Below are 15,202 nucleotides of genomic sequence, written 5' to 3' on the forward strand. Positions count from 1 at the left end.
TCTCTCCTGGATCTATTTTCCAGGTCAGTGGTTTTTCCAAGGAGATATTTCACATTGTCTTCCATTTTTTCATTCCTTTGGTTCTGTTTTATAATATCCTGATTTCTCATAAAGTCACTAGCTTCCACTTGCTCCAGTATAAAGTAGTATTTTCTTCAGTGGTCTTTTGGACCTCCTTTTCCATTTGGCTAATTCTGCCTTTCAAGGCATTCTTCTCCTCATTGGCTTTTTGGAGCTCTTTTGCCATTTGAGTTAGTCTGTTTTTTAAGGTGTTGTTTTCTTCAGTGTATTTTTCAGTATTTTTTTGGGTCTCCTTTAGCAAGTCATTGACTTGTTTTTCATGGTTTTCTCACATCCTTCTCATTTCTCTTCCCAATTTTTCCTCTACTTCTCTAACTTGCTTTTCCAAATCCTTTTTGAGCTCTTCCATGGCCTGGGACCAGTTCTTGTTTTTCTTGGAGGTTTCTGTTGTAGGCTCTTTGACTTTATTAATTTCTTCTGTCTGTATGTTTTGGTCTTCTTTGTCAACAAAGAAAGAATGCAAAGTCTGAGACTGAATCTTGGTGCGTTTTCGCTGCCTGGCCATATTCCCAGTCAACTAACTTGACCCTTGAGTTTTTCAGTGGGGTATGACTGCTTGTAGATTACAGAGTTCTATGTTCCACCTTTGGGGGGGAGGTGCCAGCTCTGCCACACCAGCACTGCTCCTTCCTCAAGAACCCCCAACCCGAACTGGGCTTAGATCTTCGGCAGGCTGTGCACCCCTGCTCTGATCCGCCACTTAATTCCTCCCTCCAGGTGGGCCTGGAGCTGGAAGTAACAACAGCTGTAGCTGCCCCACCTCCGCTGCCCCTGGGGCTGGAAGCCGAACCGGGAACTCCTTCCACTCCCGCAGCTTTTCCCACTAACCTTCTCAGCAGTCTTTGGTGTTTGTGGGTTGAGAAGTCTCGTAACTGCCGCAGCTCACTGAATCAGGGCGCTAGGGCCCCCTCCGCCAGGCTTCTGGTCTGGACGGCCCATGCCGCTCAGGCTGGGCTCTGCTCCACTCCGTTCCCAGCTCCCAGCTCCCAGCTCCGTGTGGAATAGACCTCACCCAGAGACCATCCAGGCTGTCCTGGGCTGGAGCCCTGCTTCCCTCTGCTGTTTTGTGGGTTCTGCCGTTCTAGAATTGGTTCAGAGCCATTTTTTATAAGTTTTTGAAGGGTCTCGGTACAGAGCTCACACTATTCCCTGCTTACCAGCCGCCATCTTGGCTCCACTCCCCCTACATTTTATTTTTGATGTACGTGTTGCAAGGGCTTGTTTTTTTTTTGTCCTCAGGATCTAGCATTGTGCACGGCTCATCATAGGTACTTAAGAAAGGGTTGTTAAATTGAATTTTTGAATTTTGTTAAATTGAATACTTCTAGCAATAGGGACCTTATTCCCAAACAAAGCAGCTTATTCCATTTTTGGATAGCTCCATTATTTGGGAAGATTTCTTTTAAAAAAATATTTTGAGCCAAAATCTCTTTGCCTTTAACTTTTGCATTGTTCCTAATTCTCCTGGCAGCTCAGCACACATCATCTTTCTTCTACATGATAGCCCTTCAGATATTTGAAAATAGTTGTCTTATCTCTCTCCCATGTTTTCCTTCTCTCTCTTTCTCTCACATTTCTTTCCCTCCTCCTTAGTTTCAAGTCCCTTCACCATCGTGATCATTCACAATCTTGTACATGTTTGCCAGTGTTGATTCTAAAGTATGACTCCATATTATAGATACTATATTTTTACTAATGCTATCTGATAGTGGTCATTTTATAATGTTATCTGATTGAGTTTATTGTTAACTGTTGCCTGACCTTTCCTGACACTGACACATTGACTTCAATTGCCTTGTGCCCCCTCATAATAGGTTTTATTTATTTTTTAAGCTTTTTTTTTTTTGAAGGGGGAAGGCAAGGCAATTGGGGTTAAGGGACTTGCCCAAGGTCACACAGCTAGTAAGTGTGTCAAGTGTCCGAGGCCGGATTTGAACTCAGGTCCTCCTGACTCCAGGGTTGGTGCCCTACTCACTGTGCCACCTAGCTGCCCCCATAATATGTTTAAAAAAATAATTGTATTGATGTCTTTTGTTTTTATGTCACTTTCATTTCTGAATATATACCCCCCTACACTTTTTCTACTCAGAGAGCCAACCTTTATAATAAAAAAAGCTCAGCAAAACCAGCCAACACATAGACTGACTTAAAAGTGTGCATATATATGTGTATGTATATATGTATGTATATGCTGACATACATACACATGCACACGTCTCTATCTCTAGCTGTATTTCTATATCTAACGCCACACCTAGTCTTCCACTTCTGCAAGGAAGGGAACAAAATTGTACTAAACGACTGTTTTTTAGAAATTGTCTTTATGAAAAGCAATATTGTATTACATTCATGTGCCAGAATTTTTCAACATGGTTGTTGTCAACTGATAGGATAACTATTGATAAAGCCCAAGTATATTTTCTTTATTATTTTCAAGTTCATTTTTGAATTTATCTTAGCCATACAGAAGCAAAGCATGTGAATCATGTTTACATGCTCCTTAACATGGATACATTTAAAGATACACATACACATACATACATACATATATATACATATATATGTATATATAATGTGTGTGTGTATGTATACACACACACACACACACACACACACACACACACATATATACACAAACACATACCCAGAACTGAAAAATCTAATTTTTGAAAGTAATATATTACTCTTTTCCCACTATCTTTTTAGAGCTTAAGAATTTGCTTTTATGTACCTGTATTCACAGGTGAAATAATAGGGTTGGTGATATATGTTCTATGGTATATGCATCTGTTTAAAAGTTGGGATGATTCCAGACCATCATTATTGATGCAAGAGGTACCAAAAAAAAAAAAGACAAGAAAAGAAAAAGAAAGAAAGGGGAAGTAAACAGTCACTTCTCTTCATGCCTAGTTTCTCCCTCTTCAAATATATCATATACCACTAACACATTAATCTTCCTAAAGTGAAGGTCGACTCAGATTACTCCTAAGCCTAAAGACTTGGCTCTCCTGTGACTCCTGATAAAGGCCAAATTTCTTAGTTTGGCATTCGGGGTCCAACATGGTTTGAGTCCAACTTACCCTTCCAGTTATATCTCACGTCTTCCCTTCCAGGCACTGTAATAAGCACTAGGGTTGCAAATACTAACAGTTTTTTCCCTTAAGGAGCTTCCATTCTGATGGGATGCTAGAAAGTGAGCTTGGGGGAAGGCTACCATCAGGGGCAATGTGGTAGTCAAGGAGAGAGAGGTAGAGTTTGGAGAAGGTTAGAGTGTGATTGAAGTGAACCATGGCTGAGGTCCTTCCTAAAATGGCAGTACTGGGAAGGGGGTCACCAGTGAGGAGAAGAGGGCACCAGAGCAAAGGTAGTTGTAGTGGGAATGACAATGTGATGGGCCGGTGGTTTGTTTGGCACTCAAAGCCCTTCATAACTTAGTCTTCTCCCATCTTCCCAAACTTCTTACATCTTAATCCTCCCCATAGAATTTGATCCAGTGACACTGGCCTTCTTGCTATTCTACAAACAAGGCACTCCTTTTTTCTGTTCCCTGCATTCTCTTTAACTGTCCCCCATGCCTGGAATGCTCTCCCTCCTCCACTCAGACTGCTGCCCTCCTTTGCTTCCTTTAAGTCTGATCTAAAATCCCACATTCTACGGGAAGTCTTCCCCAACCCCTCTTAATTTCAGTAGCTTCCTTTTTAAAAATTATTTCCTGTTTTTCCTGTATATAGCTTTTCTGAATATATTTGTTTGCTTGTTGTTTCCTCTATTAGATTGTAAACTTTTTGAAGTTAAGGACTATCTTTTGCCCTTTTTTGTATCCCCAGCACTTAGCACAGTGTCTGGTGCATAGTAGACACTTAATAAATGTTTAGTAATTGATTGATTAATATTCCAAAGTAAATTACATGTCTTGATGAGAAAGCCCTTTTGCTTATGAATGTATTCAGTTCTTTTTCTTGTGTACTTCATCTTTCATAGACATGAACAATATAATAATAGAAAATAGCAATGGATATAATTTTGCCCAGAAAATAGTGTTTCCTCATTCTTTCGTTCCTCTGACTCCTTTCTTGTCATTTCTGTAGTTATGACTCAGGCTGTTGGACATAAAGAGTAACTCTGTGTCTGCTATTTTGTCACCAGGGGAAATTTGAGTCTCCAGAATGGCCCAGGACCTGAACAAGCCAACTAGGCTCTTAGTAAGGATCTCACTTATCTACAATCTGTTTGTCTTACCAAACAGCATTTGTTATTTTAACTTAGAACTTGTTCAAGGATATCTCCTGTCCACCCCTTTTTTTTTTTTCTTAGCTAAGTTGGTAGTAACTCGGGATATTTTTGTCACTTTGTAGATTGTTTGATTATGCAAAGTCCTAGGTAGGGGTGTTATGAGGAGTAAATGAGATAATTTATATAAACTCAATTCCAGCATCATTTATTAAAACCATGTACTTACTCTTACTTATGACCATCAACAAGAATAATTGAGCATGTGAGTATTTTCTTTACATGTTCTCTGATGTTTCATAGCTAATTAGGGTTAGGGTTAGAGTTAATGGTTCTTTCTGTGCTTGTGAACAAGCTTTTAAGAAGTAAAACATCTCAGTGACTGCAGTGAATTTCTCAAATGTTGGTAGAAAAGTGTTAATTTGATCTTCTGAGGTCAAACTTCTGAGGTGATCAGCAAAGCATAAAGTTATATAGCATGATCTTTGACTCCAATTCCTAACATAGAATCATATGTATTTTGACACTTATAAGGGAAGATCAGGATCCCCAGACCCAAAGGTGTGGAAAGAACTGGTAAATGTGATTGCTGATATACTGTCAGTGATTTTTGAAAGATCATGGAGACTAGGAGAGGTATTTCAAGACTGGAAAAAGGGAACTCTTTACCCTGTTTTCAAGTAAGAGAAGAGAATGGAATCTGCAGACCATACGACAGTGTGCTTGATTTTGATTCCCAGCAGTTGATCAGAAGATACAATCAAAACGATGGTTTGTGAGCAACTAGAAAAGGAAGCTGTGATCACAGTCAGCAGTGCTTTATTAAGAACAATTTTTACCCAAGTAAAAATTTCATTTCCTTTTTTGGACGGGATTACTAGACTTGACATATCAGGAGAATTCTGTAGCTATAGTTTACCTTTTAGTGATACGTTGAAAGAAGTCTTTCATGCCTTTTTGTCAGCTTTGTGGAAGGACATGGATTAGGATCATAGGGTATTTATTCTGACATCGTGTAATTTTTGTGGGATAGGAAAATTGGTGGACCATCATGGACCTACTTTTATGTATCTTGTGGCATAGAGGTGGCCTTTGCCTTGAATTCTTGATGACCATCTTGACTATTTTTGGGTGCTGTAGCAGGCCCCAGCAAAGGAATGCTACCCTCAGAAGAGTCTAGCATCAGGGGTGGGGAACCTGTGGCCTCGAGGCCACATGTGGCCCTCTAGGTCGTCAAGTGTGGCCCTTTGACTGAATCCAAACTTAACAGAACAAATTGGAAAGGTTCAACAGGTTGGCTATCAGGAGATGAATTTCTTTAATACCAGCAACTACTGAGAAGTTTCTCTGTGTTCGTGAAGGAGAGACTCCACATAGTAAAGTCACAGATCCTCTAAAAGAAAAGGGGAAGTTGACATAAAAATTTGAAATTAGAAAATCTTTCTCATCTTCTGACTTCATCTGTTTCCTTGATAAATTCTTCCCCAGTGACTTTTAATTATTAATCTTTTTAATGGATTTAATAAATTATTAAAATGTATTTATAATATCTAATCCTTATTGTTTTTACATTTTTATAAGGCTTGAAAGGCTCTGATTGGATATCTCAAGATCTTTGTGCCAAAATTAAAACATTTGCAAATTTCTAAATATTAGAATAGAACTTGTTCTATTCTGTTTATTGTTTATGGATAATTGAAGCAGCAACATTTTTTTGAGTGGGGGGTTGCATGGTGAATTCCTCACCATCTTGAAGATCATGAGAGGCATGCAAATATAAAGGAACTCTAGGGGAGTTTGACTTTACCAGCAGTTCTGTGTATGGGTCATGATAGAAAGTTGGACTATTTGTCCTCATTGGAACTAATCATATACTCTAGAGATGCAAAGGCCTTAGATGTCATGCAGTTTATCCCCCTCTTATTACAAATGAGGAAACTGGAACACAAAGGAGGTGACTTGCCTGAGGCCTTAGAGGTAGTAAGTACCTATTTGAATTGGATCTAGGCCCTCTGAGTTAAAATGGAGTTTTCACTTGCTCATCAGTATTTAGTCCTTTTTGTGGGCTTTCTTGGTTGCATTTGTTATGGTAGAGGAGGCAGTGAATTTTATTTCTTACATCACTGAAATTATTTGTGTAGTCTTTGGAGAAAAATTAAACCACTATCTCTTAAGTGATTTCCATACAAAATTAATGCTTTCCTTGACTTCTGCCAAAAGCTGAGATGCTTTTAGGCAGTAGATGCCGCCAGAAGTTTTTTGAATTTTTTTCTGGAAAGAACTCAAAACTTTAAGACAGAAAACATTTGTGCTTGAGGCAGTACAATGATTCCACCTGTATCTTGTTCTTGTCTTTTCCATGTTTTCTTTTTGTGGCCAGAAAGGCCTGGGAAGATCATACTTCTATTTTTAAATCTTTGTTTATGAAAGTTTTAATTTTATAAGACCAGATTTCATTCCAGCTTTCAAAATACATGCACTTCAACATAAAATGTTTTGACAGACACCTAATGGCCTCACACTCTACCATCCGTTTTTTGGGCACTGATTCAGGGATTCAGAACAGTAAAATCACATTGTCACTAGCAAACTCTACGTGAATTCTTATTTTACACATGGATTTGCAAGGCTAGCAGTTCACCCTCCTGACCCCAATTTTGATAATCTGCCCACTTGATTTGTATACTAATGACATAGATGTGCTGTAGAGATTCTGGGGGTTGTTAAATGTTAGTTTTGATGTTTTAGTGTTATTTTAGCTTTCCAGGAAGCCAAATAGTGACTATATGAGGGGCTTCTCAGCTGAAGACTTCAAAGAAAGCACCTCATGAATATTATTGGCCCAGTTTATAGACAAGATTGATGTAGGCAGCTAGGTGGTACAGTGGATAGAGCACTGGACCTTGAGTCAGGAAGACCTGATTCAAATCTGTCCTTGAAGACTAACTGTGTGACCCCGGGCAAATCATTTAACTTCTGTTTGTCTCAGTTTCCTCGTCTCTAAAAAAATGTGGATCATTAATAGCACCTACCTTCCAGGGTTGTGGTAAGGATAAAAGGAGATAATAAGTTTAAAGACCTTCAGAAACCTTAATGTAACATATGAATGTAAGCTACTATTATTATTAATATTATTCTTATCATCGTAATCATCGTTATCATCATTACCATCATCATCCTCTGATATATGGCCATACTAAGAAGGAATAAATCAGCACCGGCCTACTTGTGGTGGTGGTGGTGTTTTTGCATGTAGTGCCTTTCATGGAGCTAATATGTAAGAGATAAAAGGCAAGCAAAAAAGATTAGAGTTACATCTTTTGTCTATCAGAAAGGCAATGAACTGAGTGTTCAGGAATCAGTTAAATAAACTGTAAAACACCTTGGAAACACACTGGAGTTGCAGTCAATCTTAAGCTGTTTGTCAGAGGACTGGGAACAGCATAATGATATTCACACAGTCTTACTTTCTAAACAAAGTCACTCCTCTCCACCTTTGCACATTTAATTTTAGTTTTTAAATAAAATGTCAAATTCACTGTTTAAAAGTTTTCTGAGTAGTATATGTGAACTCCTCCTTTTTCTATGCTTAATTCTTTTGTAAATGAAACATTCTGTCTCCATTTCCAGGACTGTGCGAACCTGGGATGTGGACAATGATAAGAAGCACAAGAGTGTGTTTAAACCAAGAACAGTTCAGGGGAAAAAAGTAATTCCAACCACTTGTACATACAGTAGAGATGGGAAGCTCATTGCAGCTGGCTGTCAGGATGGAAGCATCCAGATCTGGGACAGAAATATGAGTGTAAGTAAGGACATTTAAATCTGCTTTTTTTTTTTTTAAAGATCACAACCTTAATAAGACAAACACAATGTTAAATGTTATGAAGGTGAATTTCCTGAGTTTAGTTTAAATTGAAACCTGTGTTAACTTGATCAAACATTGGACCTTTTGCAGTAAACAGCATTTCAACAAACTTTCCAACCCGCCATTTATAAACAGTAAAGCATTTTAACAAATTTAGAAAAGCACTTTGAAGTTCTTGGTTTTAATTAGATTTTGAAAGAGAGAAATATGACAAAATTTATGGCGTGACTTAACAGAGCATTTAAAAATATACTTAAAAATATTCTTGCCTTTATTGATGGAATACCCAAAATTATTAAAGAGGTATATTTTCCCATTCTTACTTTTATCATTATATGAATAATCTTGGCCTACGTTGCCATAGTACCTTGGATTTTTAAGAGACAGAACTAGAAGAGATTGAAAGTAGGCTATCATCCAAAGGGGACTGAGAGCTATGGGTCCATGTTGGGAGCAGCACATGACCATGGAGAAAGGGAGATTGTACAGATGCTCCAGTGATTTGGAGATAATCCTTACTCTTGTGTGTAGTCACTGGAACTTTTTTCAACCCTAGGGTGATGAATTAAGCTGTGTTCTATCCCTGCTTTGCTCTATGTGACTTAGCTTAGAGACTGATTCTTACAGTAGTGAGGTCTGAAGAGGAAGGGAGAGAATTTGAACCATGGGAACTGAGTAGGTCTTGTGAGGATAGGGTTAGAAATAAAATGGGGTACAGATTTAGAAGTGATGTGAGATGAGTATGTGTAGGGCTGGGTAGGAGAAGTGAGATACAATGAGAGAAGACACCAGGAAATGGGAGTTAGGATTTAAGAGTGTCACAGAGGATGAGGGAAGTTGGGGGAGAGCTGGATTAGAAGATGGGAATGAAGAGTGTGATCATCTGTTGTGGTATTCGTTTTTGTTCCTGGATACTGTAAAGATGAAGTATATCACAGCAAGTGAGAAACAATAAAATGGAAAACATTTGCAACTGATTGATTTTTTTGTTAAAGTGCAACAAAGAAAATATTCATTCTTTGGAAGAAATCAGTATAGCTGACATGCAGCATTTCAGAGGCCATCATTTAAATGTAAAAATCTGAAAGCTGAAAACTTTATCCAGTGCCCAAGTTTTTGTCTTATTTACAATACCGGATCGAATTTATTAAGCTCTAAAATGCCAGATCAAATTTATTAAGCCACAAAGAATAGAGCTGCCCTTTTTTACTGAGACATATGTGATTCTAATTATAACATCATACATTAAAATAGCATTTTATAGTTACAAAACAGTTTTATATTCATTATCTCATTGCATTTTCACGGCCACTCTGTGGTGTAAGTATTATTGTCTCCATTTTAAAGATGAGAAGTAAGACTCAGAAAACTTAAGGAGTTTTTCCCAAGTCACACAGCTTCTCATTGTTGAAGCCAGGGTTCAGACTCCCATCTTCTTCCATTGCTTGTCTGACAATACCTGCTGCCTGTCTGCATTTTACCTGTAAATGGTTACCTCATTGCTTCAGATACTTATTAAGACTTTTGCATCATTTCCATAGATATTAACCAAAGGACCACATTCACATGTGTGTAGTTTGAAAACTGCTGTTATTTCATTTTCGTCTTTTTGGCCACATATATATGCAAGCTGTAGTCACTGTTCATATCATCATCTAGAAAAAAGACATTTTATCTAAGTTCACTCACGTAGAGGACAAGGACCATGCCTTGTACATCCTTTATACAGCATTTCCCCCATAATTTATCATTCACATGTACTAACAGTGGACTATTGGAGGAAAGTGGATTATAATCTTCTTTTGAACTAGGCACTCAGAATGTTTTTTTGATTGAATCTTAAATGTTATTCATTAAAATGAGATGCTACCAGGGGCAGCTAGGTGGCAGAGTGGGTAGAGCACCTACCCTGGAGTCAGGAGGACCTGAGTTCAAATGTGGCCTCAGATACTCGACATTTAGTTGCTGTGTGACTGGTTAAGTCACTTAACCCCAATTGGCTTGCAAAACAAAAACAAAAAACAAAGAAGATGAAATGCTACCTATAGTAAAATATGATGATTTAAAAGTACTATCTATATTGGAATTTAGTTAAAAGTAATTTTAAACTTTATTCACCAAACTTTAGTTAAAAAACTACAGCTCTCTTCAGGTACTAATGCCTTCTCCTTATTACCTTATACTTAATATATATTCCTTTATGAATACATGTACCCTATCTGAAAGCAGTTAGCCTAAGTGACATTAGGAGATTCCTTTTCATTTCATCATGTTATAAAACTTGTCATGGTAGGGTAATTAATTTTATGTGATTAATTACTTCTATGTGATTATATAGAAGTAAAGTCAAATAGTAAAAATAATACTTTGCAAAAATATCTACAATGCTTTCATTTTGGTATATTCATAATGTATAGATGAATGCCTTAATTTTATATGGTCTATCATGGACTTATAAGCCTATCTTGGGAATTATGGATGACACCAACAGTATGTGGTACTGTGGACATATTTTAAAATAATTATTAATCATCTCTATGTATTTTTATAAACACCTGTTGGTATTCTGATCAAGTGCATTTTCAGGTTCAGAGGGAAAGGCAGATGTGTATGTCAAATACTAAATGTATTAAATACTCTTAAAGCTACAGAAGAAAGCTTAATATTTTAGTACTGTGTTTAAATGAACAGTACATAGAAGCGATGAAAGCCAGTCACTTAAAAATTTATTGTTCTGTAAAAACAAAGTTTACACTTTGTAGGGGTTCTCAAATCTCTGTGCTGTTAAAAAGTTTTATGGCGTTTATAATAGAGATAAAAACAGAAATAAAAATAGCTGACAAACAGAAAATACCAAAAGTATTTTGGACATGGTCATTGTGCTCCCCTCCCCTCGCTTCTGTGCTTTTCCTTACCCTAAGAAAATGGACTTTGTCTTATCTTCCTGAAGATCTCCTAGGTTGCTTGTTTTCTTTTTCCGACTTAAAACTTTGATGATGTTCAAAATCATTTTCTTAAACACTTTTATTAAATAAAGCTATCCTATTATAAATGGGCCAAGCTGTAGCTTTCATGTTGGGATGTATTTACAATTTTTGCATTGGTTCTCAGAACCAGTACCTCTGGGCCGCTTATTTCACATCCTCTTTCATATGCTCTTAGCCTTACAAATTTAGAGCTAGAAGAGGCCTTAGAGTTCATCTCATTTAACCTTCTCATTTTGCAGATGAGAAAGGAAATTCGTGCCCAAAACAGTTTTTAAATGTCTGGCAAGGTCACGTAGGCAATAAATGGCAAGCCAGGAAAATAGTGGCCCAATTCCAGCTTGAGCTTTCTTTTGGGAATATCACACTGCTTCAGTGCTCTTCCATCTTCTATGGTGGCTACATGTGTAGATTTAACTAGAAAAGTAGCATAGAGCAGGGCTTCTAAAACATTTTTCCTCTAGCGACCACTTTTTGCGTTTTGGCAGAGTCCATTGGTGTTGTGTGGCGTGACGGGATGCACAGTGCAAAGTGAGAGTGCTTTGTGTTCAGAACCAAGGCTACAGTGAAGTCACATGATGCAACATGGACAAGTGCTGCCAGAAACACCTCAGATTCATTGTACATTTGTATTTTAAAATTAAATTAAATTAATTAAAATTTTAAAATTTAAAAGTTAATTTAATTAATTTTTGGTCATTGCACATTCAAAAGCCTTTTACTGTTGCCAAATTTTTCATGACCTCATATGGGGTCATGATCACGGTTTAAGAAGCACTGGCATACCTGGTATGCTACTGGTACCTTCCAGTTATAAAATCCCTTCATTCTAATACTGTATAATCAGGAGGAATTTTCATGCCTATCATTGAAGTTTTATTTCCTTCAGTGTCATATATTTAAATAAAGCACATACTCCTTTCATCATATTAATTTTCTTTTTCATTGGCTTGCATATATACATGCATGGAGAAGGAAAGTAAAACTTGGAGCGGAAATTTCTAAGAAGAAATACAATTTGATTTGAAAATAGATTCCCGAAAAAAACAAAGAAATCCACTACTAGCTTGGTACTCTGACAATAATAAATCTTCCTCAGAGAAACACTGACTAAAAATGAAACATAAAAGACTTATGGGAATTAACATGGCAGTTTTTTCCCCTGCATCAGCCAAGGAAACAAATTATGCTAGTGTATAATTTATTTTTGTATCATTTAGGTGTAAGTATTTAAGACCAGTATGTATCTATAATACTCATGTTGGATCCAGTCCTACAGTACAGTAATTGAGTAGAATAGAATTTCTTTAAGAAATAGAGCTTTGCCCACAACTGATAAATTCTCTAACTCTGAAAGAACCATTCCTTCTTAAAAGGGGTGGTTTGCTTGAGTTTATTTCTTGTGTTTTGATGGCAAAGGTCTATCAATTTGATGTATTCACTTATTAAGAAAACTCAGATGATGTGCTCAGCAAGGCTAATAATATATCTCAGAGTGAGCATTTTAAATTTTTGAGGTGAAGTGCTTTAAAAGACAAGCAAATGTTATGCTATTAGCATTTTTAACAGTTGGGAGTGGTTGAACTATTAATAAGCCATCAAGAAACATTTATTAAGTGTCTACCATGTGCTGCTTACTAGGGGCACAAATACAAAAGTGACACCTTTTTTTTTTGCCTTTGAGGAGCATATATTCTATTACAGTGCAGTATTATCCAACTGAATAGAAATATTTCTTATGTTCTTGATGATATGGAAGAGGATGAGTTAATTATTAAAGTGTACAGTCATATTTTTCAAAATAACTTATTACTCTATAAGTAGCAATAATAGATGCTCAGGAATAGTCATGCTGTTGTATAATATTGCATATGCTTACCAAGTAAACATTTATTGAATAAGGCTCTTTGCCAGGGATACAAAGATAAAACTACTCTAAACAGATGCTAAGCATATATTGTGCAAAATATTGCCCTGGACAGTGGTCAGTCAAGAAATCAGTAAACATTTATTAAGCACGTACTATATGCCAGGTACTTTGCTAAGTGCTGGGAATACAAATACAACAAAGACAGTCCCTGTCCTCAAGGAGCTTATAATCTAATGGGGGAAGACAGCACACAAAAGGAAGCTGAAAAAGGATGGGGGGGCATGGAGAAGGGGGAGAGGGAAAGAATGATGGAGAGGTCTGAAGGAGTGCAGGAAATGAAGAGGCGGCAGCCCTGGGCACCCTCCCTAAATGGAGATTTGGGGAGGACCTTTTTACTCCACTCTCCAATCAGAGGGGTCCCAAGGGCAGAGAGTAATGATGACACATGATGTGATGTGATCTCGTAGGGTGATGAGGTTCTCGAAGTACAAAAGAGTGCAGCCAGGTGGGAAAAGAAGAAGTGGGGGAGATGCACAGTTCATCTGTCTGTTTCTGAACTGAACTTGTGATTGATTTCATTGGTGTAGGGAACTCCTGGATAAGGAAATTCCCACCCCCAGTGCAGTTTGGCACTTGTCTGCAACTATATTTGACTCTATCTGACTATAGTCTTAGAGAATATAGAAGGGATGAAACAGGAGCAGATAACTAAATAATACATGGTCAAATGTGATGAGGACTATGATATAAGATTTTTTATGCAGTTGATAAGTTGTTTTGTTGGTGGGGAGACTTAGGAAACTTCTTTACACAATATAACTTTTTAAGATGAGTAAAAACAACTTGTGATTTCATTTTATTCCATTTTAATGATGCATGCATTGTGAGTTCCTAAAAAACCTGTTTTTTGCTGTTTAAGGCAGTTGGGGTTAAATGACTTGACCAGGGTCACACAGCTAGTAAGTGTCTGAGACTGGTTTTAAACTCAGGTCCCCCTGACTCCAGGGCTGGTGCTCTATCCACTGCATCACCAAGTTGCCCAGAGCTAGCTCAGTGTTTGGGAATCTTTGAAGGAAAGTGTGGAGAGAAGAGGTGTATTAGACTGACTACCAAACTGAAGGTCTACAGAGCTGTGGTGCTGACCTCGTTGTTGTATATCTGTGAAACCTGGACAGTATGCCAGCGCTATGCTGGGAAACTGAATTGCTTCCATTTAAATTATCTTAGGAAGATTCTGAAGGTCAGCTGGCAGGATGAGATACTAGACACTGTGGTCCTTTCTTGAACTAAACTAAACTGCCAGGCATTCAAAGTCTATTCTAGAGAGCGCAACTCTGATGGGCTGGCCACATTGTTTGAATGCCAAAGGTACGTTTGTGTAAAAGACTGTTTTGTGGAGAACTCACTCAAGGCAAACACTCACCTGGAGGTTAGAAGAAGCAATGCAAGAGCTCTCTCAAAGTCTCTCTGAAGAACTTTGGAATTGATTGCATGACGTGGGAGATACTGGCACAGGACTGTTCAGCATGGATGCCTTCACCAGGGAAGGTGCTGTGCTCTATGAGCAGAACAGAATTGAAGTAGCTCAAAAGAAACGGAAGATGCACAAATTGAGAGAATCTACCCCAGATATTCACATGGATTATTTGTGTCCGACCTGAGCTCATGTTGGTCTGATCAGCCACAGTCAGATATACTGTAACTTGACTCTAGCATAGCGATGTCATTTTGGTCCCCTTTAAGAAGGAAGGACAACCAACAAACCAACCATTTGCTGTTTAGTAGCGAGCTCTCCAAAGATATTTTCCAAAAATAAAACAATGAAATGATTTTTTTTAAATAAAAGAACGTTTCTTTGTCATCACACTAGAAGTAGTGTTGCTGGTTTTTTTTTTGACATTTATTAAGCATCCACAATTTTCTAACTATTATATAAGGCAAGCTATTACATTTACATCATGATAGTATTTTGGAGGCCAGACTTTGAGCTTCCTGATTTTTTCCCATTTATTAGATAGGGAATTTTACCTTTTTTCAGCTTTTGACTAGGATGCAGCAGGGGCTCTTGGGGTATTCGTGGGCTGAAGAAGAAGGTACATAATTTACCAGCATATGGATGCAAGATGCTTTTGGCCTTCTCTGGCTTCTTGTTGCCTCTCTTCTGGTTTG

General features: G+C 37.7%; 1 protein-coding gene across 1 annotated transcript in view; it reads left to right on the top strand.

Moving 5' to 3' along the window:
• WDR70 (WD repeat domain 70) overlaps nucleotides 1–15,202 on the top strand; it is a 320,082-nt gene that overhangs the window by 159,650 nt on the left and 145,230 nt on the right. The window contains exon 10 of the mRNA XM_036736844.1: nucleotides 7,942–8,116. Coding sequence (XP_036592739.1) covers nucleotides 7,942–8,116 — 175 coding nt within the window. The remainder of the gene's footprint in view (nucleotides 1–7,941; nucleotides 8,117–15,202) is intronic.

The sequence above is a fragment of the Trichosurus vulpecula genome, chromosome 1 (genome assembly GCF_011100635.1).
Source record: "Trichosurus vulpecula isolate mTriVul1 chromosome 1, mTriVul1.pri, whole genome shotgun sequence".
In the NCBI taxonomy this organism is placed as follows: Eukaryota; Metazoa; Chordata; class Mammalia; order Diprotodontia; family Phalangeridae; genus Trichosurus; species Trichosurus vulpecula.